This window comes from Anolis sagrei, chromosome 1 (assembly GCF_037176765.1).
Source record: "Anolis sagrei isolate rAnoSag1 chromosome 1, rAnoSag1.mat, whole genome shotgun sequence".
Lineage (NCBI taxonomy): Eukaryota > Metazoa > Chordata > Lepidosauria > Squamata > Dactyloidae > Anolis > Anolis sagrei.
Window position 1 is genome coordinate 236080465 of NC_090021.1, and position 13514 is coordinate 236093978.

At 40.0% G+C, this 13514-nt stretch overlaps 1 protein-coding gene across 1 annotated transcript in view; it reads right to left on the minus strand.

The window, feature by feature from the left end:
* DDB1 (damage specific DNA binding protein 1) overlaps positions 1 to 13475 on the minus strand; it is a 33267-nt gene extending 19792 nt beyond the window's left edge. The window contains exons 1-5 of the mRNA XM_060770970.2: positions 13285 to 13475; positions 12986 to 13134; positions 9565 to 9681; positions 6087 to 6308; positions 1909 to 2023 (exon numbers count right to left, since the gene is read on the minus strand). Coding sequence (XP_060626953.1) covers positions 1909 to 2023; positions 6087 to 6308; positions 9565 to 9681; positions 12986 to 13134; positions 13285 to 13345 — 664 coding nt within the window. The 5' untranslated portion in view covers positions 13346 to 13475. The remainder of the gene's footprint in view (positions 1 to 1908; positions 2024 to 6086; positions 6309 to 9564; positions 9682 to 12985; positions 13135 to 13284) is intronic.
* Between the last annotated feature and the right edge of the window lie 39 nt (positions 13476 to 13514).

Genomic DNA, 13514 nt, shown 5'->3' on the forward strand with positions numbered 1-13514 from the left:
AGTACCTTGCTGGCATGTGAAATAAGTGCCACTTTACAAAAGTTTGAGAATTCTTTAGCATTTCCCTTTTTTGGTATGGGGGTGTAAGTGGATTTTTTCCAATCTGATGGCAATTCTTGTAGACATAATTATATTCTTACCTAACTGCTCTTTAATACTCTTTAATGCTCTTTAATACACACAGAATCTCCCACTTTTTCAAAGGAAGAAATCAGTTTGTAAAAACACTGAGTATGCACTAGTGACTATGAAAAAAGTAAAACAAACTAAGAACTTATAGAAGTCAGCAAGCTAACTATAATATAACAATACTGCTTCTCGGACTTTAAGAGAAGAACTTTAATGTTATGTCTAGCTTCTCTTCTTGCAGTTGAATCTGTTCTTAGATAGTGATCATTAGCTTGCATTACAAAAAGTACAGTATAGAAACAAATAAATATTACAAGTTTCTGCAGCCTCTCATTCATTATCCACTATCCCAAGTTATCCTTACTATATTGATCACCTTTGCAGTCTAGGTCTTGTTTTGTTTTTGTTTTTGAAATAACATCCCTGTTGAATTTTTAGTGATTTAAACACATGAGGTCATCCAGAAAGCAAGCACCTTAAAGGTGATGACTCAAAAACCACAAGTGTTAGAATTTTGGACTACATAAATGTAGCCAGCTAATCTGACAGATCTCTGCTTTGACTTAAGCAGAATTGTGTTTACTCTCTTTAGCAGGCTTCTGCATATATCATTCTGGTGGAAAACATCATGCAACATTTCAGTAAACATATGAAGGCTATATATGTCATACCCACAACAGCATTTCTGAGCCTCTAGTTTAATTCTGGGCAGTGCTGGCTAAGCTTTATGGGTGGCTCAGCTGCTAGCTTCATATTTTAGTTTCAAAAATATGGTACCAATGAGTGGTTTGATTCTGCTTATTCACTAAGACACAAAAAGCCATTGAAGAATCACAAAGTGAGATTTACTAAGGAGCAGCAACACTAATGCCACCACCACCAATATTTGCAAGCACATGTTAACTGGGAGTAGAGAGGCTTATAATGGTTTTACTGTGAAAGTCTCCTTTTTATGCACTTCAATAGATTGCTATATTTAGATGAGCCAAAGTGGCCAGAAGGGTGGCTGAAGAATATAAGGGTGCAAAACCAGCTTTTCTTTTATGTGTTTGTTTGTTGCTTTTGTAGTGGTTGTTAGCAACCAAGCCATCAATACAGGAAGCTCCCATTTATCTGACAAGTTAGGGAATGGAGCACTGCCAAAAGGAGGAATTCACTGAAAAGAACCCAGGTTATTTTAGCTTGCAAATGCATTTTGGTCACTGAAAAATGTAAGTAAAACACTAGCTATAACTTTTGAATGCATTATAAAGTTAAAAGAGTTTTTGCACTCATTCAAATGTGATTCAAATAAAAGAACATTCTTTCTGTAAGCAGGTCTTGGGACAGCAGACATGCATGCAAGTGTTCACAAGTGAATATCACAGGCAAGGAAAACTGATAAAAGAGCAGACTGCCCATCAAATTAATGGGACTTGTCTGCAGTTCGTCAGCACTGAAAGAACGAGTCATGACAAAGCAAAGTATCAAAAGCTAGAGGAAGTCTTAGTTGTTGTTGCTTCTGCGTAGGCAAACATTTCATCAGCAACTACAGGTAATTTACTAGAATGTTTTAAAGGATCTACTAGGAAAAACACAAGTGATAGGGACAAAGGTGAATAAAATATTCAGCTGCCACCAAATGTAAGACTTTTCTGATAGAATGAAAAACTGTCAACACAAGGTGACTGCAGAAAAATATATAGCTAACATGCTAAAAGGATAAAGAAAGCTGACTTACTAATTGCAGCTTTTCGGTCTAGGCAACTGCTAACAGATCACTTATGAGCATGAGCATACCTGCAATTACCATGGAGGCCTCTGCCTCCACATTCTCCTGTTTCCAGGGCCCCTTGTTAAACTCCTTCTCTCGTAAGGACACTTCATACGTCTTGACATGCCGACCTTGTGGATCCTAGGGAGAAGAAGACAACGCACACCAAAGTTTTGTGACGGAGTACTGCAGTGCTCTCACTCAATACCAAGTAAGACAAGTAGAACTCAAGATTGTTTCTGTCTCAAAGTCTCCTGTAAAAATAGCTGGCTTTCTAAAACTACCACATGCAAAAAGTAATAATGAGTGAGGGATAATTATCACTACTGTTATCGAATTAAGGTAATTTGAAAATTTTAAAAGGAGCACCTTTGTTCCACAAAGTAAGAGTGGGAGCTTCTCTAGGTCTGAAGAATGCTATTTTGGTACCACAGCAGCCAATGGGAGTTGGAACATTATGTAACCTGCAAGTTATTTTCAGATCAAGAAATGAGTCTTTCTGAGCAAAATGAATAGGTAACAATAATTCCTTGTCCCATGTTCCCCAACTAATCTCTCCTCATATCAACTAAAATATTCCATTTCTATGTAAGCATTGCTGGTAAGATTTCAGTGACTTATATAACTTGGGTAAGAACTAAAATCTTCCAGCTAAAACACTGACTAAAGATGTGCAGATGAAGAGAAAATCCCAAAGATAGTCAGGATTCAAAGTCAAACAATTCCACTCATTCCAGGCAGTTTTGGACTTGTGTTTCTGGAAGAGCATCCAGTCCCATGGGGAATGCCAAAGTGATTTTGAATCTGAGATAAATTCAAAAAACTCACCATAGTGATTATCAATGTGGAACCAAGAAAGGACAGTACTCCTGGCTAATTAAGTTGGTCCAATAAAATTACTATCTTACAACATTTTTGTTTCCTTTTCATCCAAAAGGGGGGCTGTCACACTGAGCACTCAAGTACTTTTTTTGTTAACCTCTCCTATAGATAAGGAAGAGGGATGAAGGAATATGGCCTTCCATTGTTGACTTTATTGATTTTATCCAGTACAAAATTTTCGGGGACTGTTGCCAAAGGCACTAATCGCACTGTCTTGTGACCACCATCCCATAATTCTGTGATGAACAGTAGATAAAAGCCTATAGAATGGAGTCCAGTCTAGAAGCCAAGCAAATTAGCAGTGTGGATATAGATTGTCCCACCCCTCTCCTGCCAGCCTAATCTTCCGTACTAGACAGACAGATTATTCCACACTCAGCATAGAAACCAAGAGAACTGGTGGCAAAAGCATGAAGCATTCTGTTGCACCAGTATATGCTTCTGAGTAAAATACACAGGATGTTCGTGGTGAACTAAGAGCTAAAGAACAGAGTATAACAGAAGTAAGAACTGATGATGTTTTATTGGGTCAATGTTAAGATTTTTGAAAAAAATGAAAGCCATTAGATCAAACAAAAGGCTTTGATCAGGACAGAAATGCAGGCCCTATGTACACTACCACATAATGCAGTTTGGGACTACATTATATAGCTAGTGTATACTCATATAATGCAATTTAACTGCACTGAATTGCAAGTCTACACTAACTATATATCACAGTTTCAAACTGCATTATATGGCAGTGTAAATGGGGCCCCAAATATCAAACCTGGTCAGCCTACGGGCAAAAAATGACTTCTCTTCACTAGCATTTGGCAGACTCATTTAATAACTACAAGCCCCTTATTATAGAAGTTTATGGCATCCTGAAAAATGATATTGCAAGAAATATTGCTATAATTTATAACTTTATTATTTGGAATTTTTCCTGATATTCAAGTCATGAACTAAATAATATTTTGTTAAGAATGGTGAGTAATAAGGATAACTAGATAGAATTTAGCTTATAGTCTGAGTAATAGGAATGACTAACAATAAAGCTACAGAATATACTCAAAGACAACAACACATTGATCACTGAATTGTTTAAGAATACCAGACCACTATTCTAATGAAGGCAGCAAACAATATTATCTTTCAAAGAATTGCACATAAAGGATGTTCAAAATTAAGCATTTTCTAGCATTTTTAAGCATTTCCTACAGAATGGAATAAATTCTAGCCTGGCTGGATGTAACATGCTGCACTAAACAGTCAAAACCTCATACAGACATTGGGTTGATAAAGAGTGATCCAGGTGTGACCCAAGTGTATTTAATCAGTATGAAAGGAGGGAGAAGATGAAACTGCATACCTCCAATTGGCCCTTCCATTGCCTAAAGTATGTGAATAACAGTGGGTCTAGAAGACGGGAGACGCTACTATCCTCAGAAACTCTCCCTATTAGCTGGAAACCTTGGATATCAGCTCTCTTGAGAGAGTGTCCATGAATGGCAGAGGCGTTTTGCTTCAGCTTGATGTCCCCCATGCATAAAAAGCAACAGAACCAAAGGAGGAGGGGGTTTGGGGCAGAGCTAGTGTGCTCTTTCAATTCGAATGTTATGTAAGCATTCTTTTGATTATTCTTGTATAGGAGTATTGAAAAATCTGGATTTGGGGACTTTAATTCAATTTGGGACTGCAAACACTGATCAAATCATGATTTGTATGAAGTATTTAAGACACACTTTACTGATTCAACTATCCTAAGAAACTGTTGTATAACAAACCCAAACACCTCCTCTGGAGAGAGGAGACAACACTAGAATTTCAGTCCAGTTCCGGCAAACTAGTTTGTTAGAACAGACATGCTGTATCTGAATAAGCTATTTTAGAAAGGGACTGGCCCAGTTATATGAACAAGAATCTTAAAGGCATCATAAAAAGATAAGAGAGGAAATGGGAGCAAATCAGTGAAACATTGTTTGAAAAGCTGTATCCAGGAAACTGTCGAATTTTTCATAACAAATCTATGATGAATATTTATCTAGTCTGCAATCCAAACCATGTGTCATGAAATTAAATTTAATATGCAGGTAGGAAGGCAAAAAATAACCCATCCCACCTTCAGAAACAGTTTTGAACAGCTTATGCAAGAGTAAGCAAGATGAATAAAATGCCTCTCTCTAATGAAAAACATTAGCTATGGTATATTAAACAGTTTGTTGGCAGACATACCAGCTAACCACTACCGCCGCTTATGAAAGAATGGATTGCTCGTTATAAAACATAATCAAGAAGAATGTATGGCAAGTCTTTGAAGGTTTGTGACCAATTTGACAACTGGCCTCTTTTGTATTCTATTTCACTCTCATCTGCCTCCACAGCTTTGGAACATTCATACCCGAAGCTTCCATATTGTACTCTATCTAATTAAATGGGTTGTAATCCACTAAAGCAAGATAGGTAGCCTTGAAGATGCCACAGCACACTCCCACTATCCCCACTTCCCTACTTATTATACTGAAAAACACTAACAGAGTTATCCCTAAATATGTTATACTTCAGTTGGGAACATTAGTAGTATTCTGTGGCTATGTATAACAGCCATTTTGGACTCTCCTTAAAATGGCAGCACCCACACATTTTGTTGCCATTGAAGGGGAATTTATTGGATGGATACTGCTGATAATCAAGGCAGGGAGCCAGCCTGATATAGCAAAAACCTAAATAATTTATTGTTGATGTTGTTAAGTGCCTTCAAATTGACTCTAGCCTATGGCAACTATCATAGGTATTTCTTGGCAATTTTTATTCAGAGGTTGTTTGACATCTCTATAGGACCCGACATAACCTTCCTTAGCTTCTGAAACCAGATGGGATGTAATGCCTGCAGAGCATTGAGGCAGCCTTATATCAGAGTTTAAAACTTTAAAAGGAATATTGAAAACCTAAGCTCTCAACATGGTGGAAAATTTGTGGTGATGTGTTATGTTACCCAGGGCACCAATAGTACAAATAAAAGACAAATATAAAGCGAGACAATGTTGCTGTGCACAAACATCATAAGAAACAGCCACCAATAGTCTCATCTTCCATGAATTTATCCAATCTGCTTTTAAAACCATCCCAGTTAACAGACATCACTATATTTTGTGATAACAACATCCAGAATTTAACTACAAGCTCCCTTTTTATCTCTCCTGAATCTATCCCCATTCAATTTCAGTGGATGACCACAGATTCTAATACTACTAATCATATTCTAATATTCAAATACTACTGACTACTACTAGCTCTGGGCAACAGTTTCCATTTCAACACAGAAGTTGAACATGCATACCTGATAGACGAAACAGATGGTAGGAGCCTGACACCCATACAAGAACTTGACATCAATGACTTGTAGTTCCTCCAGTCGAATATTAAAAGCTTTTAATTCCTTATTTTCTCGCTCCAGAGGAATCACTTTGAAGAGGCCATCATAGAGGCGCAATCCAATCATCCTGCACTCTGGGTCAATTATACCAATTATGCCTGTTTCTGAAGGACGACCAATACGATCCTAGAAGGCAGCAGGAAAAAAATGCAAAGATTCTTCCTTAATTCTGTATAACTTTAAATGAGCTGTAACTCAAATGAAACATAAACAATTAAACCCACTGAAACCTGTCAAAATGTACACTATTCCTTGTCTGATTTTTTAAAATGATATTCACTTACAGAACTTTTCTGTGTATGTATGTGCTTTCAAGTAACTGTCAATGCATGCTGACCCCACGAATTTCAAAAAGTTAATTTAGTCAAGGAATACACAGAGGTAATTTTGCCTGTTCCTTCCTCTGGAATTTAGCCTAAAGCAAGATCTCTTAAACCTTTTCCACTTGCGACTCCTTTTTTTGCCTAAGAAACTTTTATATGACTCCAAATATATAGGTATATAAAATAGGTAGGAAATCAAACATTTGCAAGGCTTGCTAAACGAGCTGGGTTTTTTTTCTTTTTGTTGAGTACAGGTGAAGCACCTTCTACAGAGTCCCCTGTGAACGTTGCATACTGTTGCTAACAGATAGTGTAAATTGGTGGCATTCAGAAACCTTTTGCTGCAGCCAAATATTTCACAACCCCCAACATATGAAGTCAGGAGTCACACTTTAAGCAGTGGCCTAAAACACCTTGTATTCACTGGCAGTCTCCCATGCAAGTACGACGCAGGGCTGATCTTGCTTCACTTCTGAGATCAGACCGCATCTCCTGCCTTTAGGCTATTTAGGCTTTATTTATACTATTCTTACATTTTCTGTTGGTAAGTCTGTGCCTTACAATCAGCAGCAAATCAGCAGCAAATCACTCATGCCACTTAAAAATGTGGCAAATGAATAATGGGCTCTTGCTTAGGTAGGTCACTACTGTAAGTGCTTTTAACGGAATCTTTGTACAGTACACATCTGGTTCACAGTTGTCAATTCTGCATTGTTCTGCATGAATAGCACTTGGCAAGTGCATCCAGTTTGGCACTTGTACTTCAGTTCAAGAAGTCTTAACTTGAAAAGTCAACCATTAATGTTATTCAAATTCTATATGACATTTAATATCGATATTCTCTCTTTCCCTTCACACACCCTGGGAGGTTATTATTATTATTATTAAAAAAAATAATTCACATAGTTGAAGAAATGCTAAATTGCATTAACTATACAAAATAGAGCCTATTATTTGTGTTATGTAACACAATTTTAATATTTAAATCAGGGGTGTCAAACTAATTTTCATCAAGGACCACATCAGCCTTATGTTGCCCTCAAAGGACCACTGAATCTGTGGATGGAGAATTTATAAATACTGAAAGCCAACTATATTTTTTACATAGTGAGTGCTCTTTAGATTTAACCCAATTTGGATCCCCAGATGTTATTGAATGACAACTCCCATCACCTGATTAGCCATGCAGACTGGGTATAATGGGGATTGCAATCCAACAGCACTTGTGGCTCTATGATTGGGCAAAGGTTAAAGGGCATTTTAAAGTCAGGCATCATATCCACAAACCTTATATAAAAATTCAAACTCCAGTAACATGACTGTATCCCAACTTCCATGAGTTCTAATAATGATGTCTACCAATTAGGAAAAAGGAGTAGTCCAGCATCTGGAAGGCCACATAAAATGACACGGGAGGCCAGATTCGGCCCATGGGTCTTGAGTTATACACATATGATATAAATGGATAAATTAGTAGCATAGGTGTTTGTACATAATATAATGAATTCATTCCACGATCCCCCTGTGTGTTTTCCATTTGTGTGATTAAGCCTTAGGGCACTGATAGTTCTGGCAAGCTCACAGGTTCTTTAAGCTCAATAGCTATTGTTATAAATTAACTGAGTATGTACTAAATATGCAAGCCAAAATATGAGTGTGTCAGAGCATGCTTACTTTTGTCATGTTGTACTACTGAGACAACAGGAGCAGAATGATGTCAAGCATAGTCTCAGTGGTAATCCTACATTTGCTATGAGGTATTTTCTGTATTATTAAAAACCATAATGCTACTTTGACAATACGTCACTGGAGATCCGTAATTCCACTTATAAGCATTTGTGGCAACTCTGACAAGCTCCAAACTTTCTCACAATATAGGACATAGAATATAACAGGCTTCATGCTGATCCAATTGCCTCAGTGACATAACATGACAATTAGAAGACTCAACCTTCCCATTAAATATTATGTTGCTGACTGTTTTGGCAGGGGGTTGGAGCTCTTTTTCAGGGCCTCAGTAGAACCAACCTTGACATTCCAGCCCAAAGAAATATAGTAGAGTTTGTTTTCATGCTACACTTCCAAGTGTGCCAAACACCTTGAAACTACAATGCAATTGCAAATGTAAATCATTACCTTACTACAAAATTGGGACCAAGCTCAGGATTCTCACTCTGTGCTGAGCTTAGGAGAACAATGCAAGGTCAGGGCCAAGACACAGTCTTGTTGATTGAAAAAAAAAAGATCTTTGCCACTGAAGACATCCATCATTTTCTAGTATTTTATACTAAACTTATTGAAAAGTGGGCTATCAGATATTCACTGAATCTTAATTACATAGGAGCTGGTAAAATCACACACCAAAGTAACTCATTCTGGCCATGGTCAGCCAGGTGCTTTTGGAAGCCCAACAAACAGAACATAGATGGCAATGGCCCTCCCCTTTCTCCTCTCTTTGCATACTGGTGCACAGATATTCTTTTTTGAAGAAAGAAATCAATCAGACAGTTCAGCCTCAGAACAACTATTGGGATTAGACTATAAAAAGTACTTCTGCCCTTAAATAGTATTAAAAACACCATCAGTGGAGAGCATTTTAAAAACATACATTTACAAGAATGTTATACGATGGTGTTCGGCACAGAGAGACTACAACATTTACAAAAGGGAGGAACATTAGCCCCATGTATTCTCAGTCATTGCTTGAATATTTCTCTTCCAAGTTCTGAATGGGAGCTCTTAGCTGTTCCTAAAAGAGCAACTGAGGATGCTTGAATCCCCCATCATCTTTTCCAGGCAAGAAAAAAAAGAAAGAAAGAAAGAAAGGAGATGCCTTGTTAAAGTGATGTGTGGGAAAGCTCTGCCTACTGCTTTGGTCAAGAATCCAGAGATGTCACAGGGTGCCCAAGGGTCTATGGATAGAGGAATTCAACCAAACCTAATCCCATTTTGGTTCCCCACCTTTATTACAGGAGATCTATTCAGAATTGAACAAAATGGAACAACATTATGTGATTATCAGTGATGATCTGTCAACCACACCCAATATTCTCCCTTACCTGCACATTGCCATGGGCTCGGGTGATGATGTCAATGCTCTCCCCACTTTGCTTGTACTCAAGGATGCAGGCATTATATTTTGCTGTCAGGATAAAGAGCAAATCCTTGTTCTCTCCCTTGGGAGAAAAGCGTAAGGAGATTTAATAAAAGTTCTAATTAGGAAAAATCTATTCAGTCATCTTGGACTTCCTAACTCCAAATAGCATAGCCACAAAAATAGCAATCTCTTTTATTTAAAGCAGATGTATATCCCACTTTCCTGAAACTCAAAGCTACTTGCAGTAAATAATGTAATTCAGAAAACATTTTGAAGCTCTTACTATTTTTCTGTAACTAGTTTAGATTTGTTCTTTCTTTGACTGCTGACAATTGCATTTGCTGTATTTTGGGTGGCCAGAGATTTATTTATTTATTGCTAGTTTCATGCAAATATCACATGGGCATCACAAATCACATGTACTGGAAACTCCATCACTTTTGTTGAGTATTTCAAGTGAATTGCAGCAGATAGATGAAATATCTGACTCTAAATGGCCAGCACCAGAAGAAACCATCAGAGGTAAATACTAGTTTGAGGCAGCATTACAGACACCAACTTTGGTCAGAATCGGTTCCCTGCTCTCTTCGTCAGCAGCCGCTAGTGTGTTGATACAGATTAATATCAGTATTTCAAGTTGAATCGAGATCATGTTAAATATGAAAGGGCCAGAGGAAAGCACTAAGGCCAAATCTCAACACACTCTTAGGGCAAAAGAGTTGTATGTGTGACAAATTCAGCCTTGTTTGTGGGACAGGAAGGCACAGATTCACACAGTAATGTCAAAGTACTATTTAACGGCAACTTCCACAGAGATCCATAACTCTCTCCTTGACAAAAAGCAGGAACATGATATGCGCTTGAGGGACTCAACTTGCTACTGTGGCCATGATCATGCAGCTGGGACTCATGCCAATGTTGACCCACTAACACTTGTTAACACTGACAATTGCAAGGAATTCTGGGAGATATAACAACACCTAGAGGGCTGCATGACTTCTGGCCCTGAGCTAGTGCAACCTCTAGTAATGGAGCAATAACACACTATCTGAAGAGTAGGCAAATGAAAACAAGTTCCATGCCAACCAGTATAGAATTAGCATCCTCTTCCTGGAATTCCAGAACACTCAGAAATCCTAAATAATTCATATTGATAGGTGAGACAGGGACATCTTTGTTTTCTGATGGTTAAAGATACACAAGATTTGGTTTGCTGTGAGTTTTATGGGCTGCATGGTCATGTTCCAGAAGCATTCTCTCCTGACGTTTTGCCCACATCTATGTCAGGCATCCCCAGAGGTCTGTTGGAAACTAGTCAAGTGGAGTTGATATATCTGTGGAATGTCCAGGGTGGGATGAAGAACCCAGTGATTCTGGCCATGAAGGCCTTCAACAACACACAAGATTTGCTTTGTGCACAAACATTTACTGACAATAAATCAGCATTTGCAAGGCTTGCAGAACAGGCTGATTTTTCTTTTTGTGGAGTAATAACAATAACGTGAAGCCACTGAAATGCACAACCATGTGGACAATTTCGACAGAAAGGAGGAAATCATGAAAATGAACTAAATCTGGCTACCAGTATTATTTTAAAAACCATTAAAATCAGGACAGTAAAGAATGAGCAACATTCCAGACAAAAATCCAGATAAAAATCAATCAGGGCCAGCTAAAACCTCCCAACAAATGATTCCCCCAGGCAGCAACTAGCCAGGCTTTGAAGCTGCATGGCCATTCAATGCTAATCAAGGTGATTAACTGTAACATCCACACTTGCTTCCAACAGACACAAGTTCTTTCTCTAACCCTGGATCTTCCACAGAAATAAAAAACCTCCTTTGCCTAGTTTCCAATATACTTTACTTTTTAGAATGCCTGCCATAGATGTGGATGAAACATCAGGAGAAAATGCTTCTGGAACATGGCCATACAGCTTGGAAAATTCACAGCAACCCAATAATAATAATAATAATAATAACAACAACAACAACAATAAATCTTTGTGTCCCATTTTTCTCCCTAATGGGACCCAAAGTGGCTTGCATTACAGCTGAATTGTACAATACAATTGAAGCATTTTCAGCAGTCTACTGTAAACACTGCATGTTGTTGCTCACAAATTTGTGTAAATGAGTGGCATTCCGAAACTTTCTACTGTTGTCCAATTTTTCATGACCCCAACATGCAGCTAAAGCAGGCATGCACAAACTTGGGCCTTCCGGCTGTTTTGGACTTCAACTCCCACAGTTCCTAACACTCTCAGGCTCCTTCCTTTTCCCCTTCAGCTGCTTAAGTGGAAAGGAGAGGAAAGAAAGGAAGAGGCCTGAGGTTGTTAGAAATGATGGTAGTCCAAAACACCTGGAGGGTTGAAGGTGGCCCATGCCTGCTCCAACACCATGTTTCATCTGTCTTAAGAACAGTAATTTCTTTGGGTGGGGGGTGGGGGGAGGGCCTGAGGCTGTTTGGAATTGTGGGAATTGAAGTTTGTGACCGCATCTCCATTTATAAACCCACGTGCTCCCTTCGTTCATCCGGGGAGGCCCTGCTCGCGATCCCACCTACGTCACTGGCGCATTTGGTGGGGGCAAGGGACAGGGCCTTCTTGGTGGTTGCCCCCCAACTTTGGAACACCCTCCCCAAAGACATTAGACTAGCACCCACGTTGGCAGTCTTTAGGAAGAGCTTGAAGACTTGGCTATTCCGATGTGCCTTTCCGGAATAGGAAAATCCCAGCACTTTGTCCCAGAAGCACTTTACTAGAGTTTAAGACTCTCTGCACATTGCACTTGTCCAGAATCCCAACATACCACCTGTCACACCCAGCACTTTTTAATCTGTACCCATCAGTGGCCCGGCCCTGGTTTTTACTGCATAATGGTGTAATGTTTTGTTATTGCTTTATGTTTTTAATTTGCTTTGAATTGTATTGTTGTTGTTATGCTGTTGTTGTGTTGAGGCCTTGGCCTCTGTAAGCCGCATTGAGTCCTTCGGGAGATGCTAGCGGGGTACAAATAAAGTTTAATAATTAGGTTCTTGTGGATTTTTTCGGGCTATAGAACACCTCTAGAACATGGCTCTATAGCCCGAAAAAATCCACAAGAACCTAGTGATTCCAGCCATGAAAGCCTTCGACAATACAAAGTTTAATAATAATAATAATAATAATAATAAACACCTGGAAGCCCCAAGTTTGCCCATGCCTGAGCTAAAAGAACCCCAAATGGGATCGAGCCCCACAGTTTAAGAAGCAGCGCTGTAGAAAGAAAACTGATCTGAACTGATGGGGGCGGAATGCTTCTGAGAGCAGATTCAAACTGAATGAGGAAGGGGGAGAGGTGTGCTTTGGGTGCAGAGGGCCTTCTCCGCAGAGGCTCGCTCACCTTGGGCCGGAAGAGCTCCATGACCGCGATCTTGCCGTACATGCCGACCTCCTTGACGGGCCGCAGCCCTTCCGCGGTGACCACATAGATCTCGAGGCGGGTGTTCTTGGCGATCAACAAGTTGAGGTCCTCCGCCGAGGTGAAATGTCCTGGTTGGGGTCCGAAACACCAGAGGGTCGGCCTCTGTTCCTAAGGCGCGCGCGGCCTTCCCACCCCCCCCCCCCCCACACACACCCAGTGACAGTTGCCCTCAGAGATATTCCCCCCTCTTTCCTCCCTCCCCCGCCCCCCCACCTTACCGGTGACGCAGCTGTTGACGGCGGTGGGCTTCTGCGCCGTCACCACGTAGTTGCACGACATGGCGGCGGGGCGGAGGGAGGCCCTCGGGCGGCGAAGGGGGGCGCGCGGAAGGAGCACGTCCTCGACGCCGCCGATGGCACCAGCGAGACACCACCGCCGCCGCGGCCAGAGTGCCCGCGCGGGGCACCACGGGAAACGCGACGGCAGCGCCTCCCAGGTTTTAATAGGG